The 3349-nt window shown below is 43.7% G+C and overlaps 1 protein-coding gene across 1 annotated transcript; it reads left to right on the forward strand.

Moving 5' to 3' along the window:
- Positions 1-1940: 1940 nt before the first annotated feature.
- Positions 1941-2895, forward strand: O0I10_013077 (uncharacterized protein; the record flags this gene model as incomplete). The annotated part of the gene is made up of 3 exons (XM_058492930.1): positions 1941-2100; positions 2143-2369; positions 2422-2895. The coding sequence occupies 3 exons, from the start codon at positions 1941-1943 to the stop codon at positions 2893-2895; spliced, it is 861 nt and encodes a 286-aa protein (XP_058336304.1).
- Between the last annotated feature and the right edge of the window lie 454 nt (positions 2896-3349).

Here is a 3349-nt window from a genome sequence, read left to right on the forward strand (position 1 = left end):
ATGCTGAGTATGAAAGATGATGGTGATGAGATCTTGAGAATACGACATGCATGTTGTTATTACGACCATTCCTAAACGGTTGTCGCCATGAACCACCACGAGGAACACGAGATCCACCTTGCTGTGTATGCCATACACAGCGTCAAGATCCATAGGATCATCTTGATTACGATTGGTTCCACCAGCTATTGTCGAACGTTGTGCAAGGGGTGTATCCACACGCATACCACGAGCAATGTTGGCTGCTGACTAAAAACGCTCCGCTGCGTTATATGCATCCTTTAGAGTGACCAGATCCTGTAGTAGTACTTGCATTCTAGCATCATCATTTAAACCTTGAACAAAGCGGTAGATGGCATCAGCTGGATCCATACTTGGCAACCCAAGCATGTGTTTACGAAAGCTGGCGACATAGGCTCGAATGCTGCCTTCGGTTTGTTGTGAGATACGATCCAAGGCTTCTTGTGCCAGTTGTTCAGAATTATTCGGCTTAAATTCTTCACGGAATGCAACACAAAACTCGTACCAGGTAGATGGCTCATAAGTGTCTGGATCATTTTGTATCTGGTGCCACCATTTAGAAGCTTCATCTCGTAGCAACGTCGGTGCAAAACGAATTTTTGTGGTCTCAAGCATGTTGTTGTTTTTTAAACGGCAATAGTTGTCAAAAGCATGCAGCCATCCCTCGACTGCTTGAGCTGTGCGGTCACCACGATAAACCTCAGGTGGCACCAACCTAATACCTTCCAAGTTCATCTGAGGGTCGCGAGTGTGTGCCATGAGACGAAGTTTGCTGTTGTTGTAAAAGCTGTTGTAAAGACTGCATGATGACATGGAGCGCCATATTATCAGTGACGATGGGTGGTGTGGTTGCAGAGTTGGTTGTTTGCTCCTCGTTTGGATGATCTGGTGGATCCATGTTTGAAAGATAGTGATCTTCAGAAGATGATTGTCCAATGGCGCTTAAGAAACGTTGTCGTAAGGTGGCCGCTTGTTGTCGAATGCTGATTCTACTAGCGGGGCCGTAAGAGGAATGTTGATCTTCTGGAATGAATATGGTCTCGGTATGTTGACGAAAACGTCGCTGCTGTTCTCTAGTTAACCCTGCAAGTATCTCTTCTTGAATGGCAAATTGGCGTTGTTGTTGTTGCGAATACAAAGAGCTCATCAGCTACCAGTGTCGTAAGAGGGACGCGACTATACAAAGCCAAAAGCAATAGCCCGTATCGAATAATGTGAATACAACGTGTGGTCCTTTATTTTGTGTTGTGGTGATATTTATATGTGTATGGGATAAGGTTATGAGTACAAAAGATATTGGATATACATGTGGGGCGTACAAGTCTATGATGTTGTAGCCATTGTAGTGAAGGATGATAGCCCGCATGTGATGCAGCAGCCAGGAATGAAAAGATCGGCTTCCGAGACCTCACCCCAACATCCCACAAGCCATGCATAAAATCAGTGTAACAATCTTTCCCCATAGTGCAGTGTTATCAAAGTATATATATATCCCCATATTGAGTAAAAAACCCAGTAGTGAGCATCTTCTTTTCTGAGTGCAGTCCTAGTGAGAGCTTTGCCTGTGAGTGTGCGTGTGTCTTTTCAAAAGATTGTGTGCTTAGAGCATCTCCAATGGTGGAGCTAAGTGCCAAATTGACTCCGATTTTACACGGTCTGATCCCCAATGGTGGAGTCAAGAGCAGAGTCAATTTACACGGCGAGTCAAAATTTCTGCTAAGCCGTGTAAAATAGACGGCGCCGACTAAACAGTGTAAATACCGCGTCACATCTTTTATGCTATCTCCTTTAACCATATCAACACTTTCTAAGCATTACGTTATCTTCTTTAACCATAATAATAAATGGTTATAACTCAATATATAATATATGCATTGTGTCTGTGAAGTGAACCTTGACTCTTAAACTTCTCTTTTATTATGTCTGGCAGCAACCCTGAATCTACTACTTACCCTTTCTCATCTCATCCTGAACCTACCCTTTCTCGATCATCGTCTTTGATGTCAATGGATAGCCCTTCACCTGCTGAAAATGATCCATCATCTTCTGCCTCATCAAGATCAAGATTTAGAGGAAGAGGTTAGACCTGGTCACTTAACGAGGGAGTCTCTTTATGTCAAGCCTGGGTCCATATTTCCGAAAATCCTGCCATTGGTACCGGCCAAAACAGAACTGGCTTTTGGAAGTCTGTTCATGACCATTGGCGCTCGATTGTTGATAATCGTAGTCCTGTACGTTCGATTGAATCATTGGAAGCACGGTGGAAAGTTATCCAGTACGAAGTCTCAAAGTTTATCGGCTTCGTTGAGGCGGCTAAAGGTCGCAGTGGATGCAATGGGGCTGATGAGGTATTACAAACAATGCTGATCCAATGATGATACTTATTATTCGCAATTATAGATCAATGCTGCCCGTCAACTATTCCGTGAGAGCACAGCAGCAGCTGGAAAACCAGGAAAGGAGTTTCAGTTCATGCATTGCTATGAGTATCTCAAAGAATGCCAGAAGTTCAGCACTCGATATATACAAAAAACGCAGCCAGCAGTTGTCGAGTCGGTCGCAGATGAAGTGAGGCCAATGGGAAACAAGAAGGCAAAGGCCAAGCAAGCTGAAGAGCATGCCAACAAAAGAAAGGCCGACGAGTTGCTCGAAGTGCAACAGGAACTTTCAAAAATTGCACGCCAAAAGCTTGAAGTCGCCCAAGAAGCATGCGAGCTTGAGATTATGTCAAAAGATACCTCGACCATGAATCCTATCGCCAAGCAGTATTTTATGATGCGCCAACAGCAAGTCTTGGACGCATATATGAAGAAGCAAGTACAGTCTCAGTCCGTATCGAATGGTGATGGTGATGCTGGGTTCGATACACAATAGTCGAAGAGCTAGATAGTAGCTATAAGGTGTGATAAAGTGATTTAAAAAAACAATGTACCTCAATCGTTTAAACGTTGTTATTGGCATAGCATTGCCAAAGATGCTCGATTAAATCATGTCTCAGCTGTAAATGGGCACTTCGATCCTTGATTTCTTCCCACCGTCTACTATACTCTCCAAGGGTAACCGGATTTCTATCGATCGAAAGCAGTGGTACATGATCTTCTTCCAGATCTTCAACAGGTTCAGCACGTTCATCTTCAATAATCATGTTATGGAGGATGATGCATCCTCGCATAACATTGATCACGTCTCGATGCTTTGAAAGCCGTGCTGGATTGCGAACGATGAGAAATTGTTTTTGGAGCACTCCAAAAGCACGCTCCACATCCTTGCGAGCACCTTCTTGCATCTTGTTGTAGTGCTATGTACATAAGTTTCCAATCATTGATCA

Source organism: Lichtheimia ornata, assembly GCF_029851405.1.
Source record: "Lichtheimia ornata isolate CBS 291.66 chromosome Unknown scaffold00230, whole genome shotgun sequence".
NCBI classification, from domain to species: Eukaryota; Fungi; Mucoromycota; class Mucoromycetes; order Mucorales; family Lichtheimiaceae; genus Lichtheimia; species Lichtheimia ornata.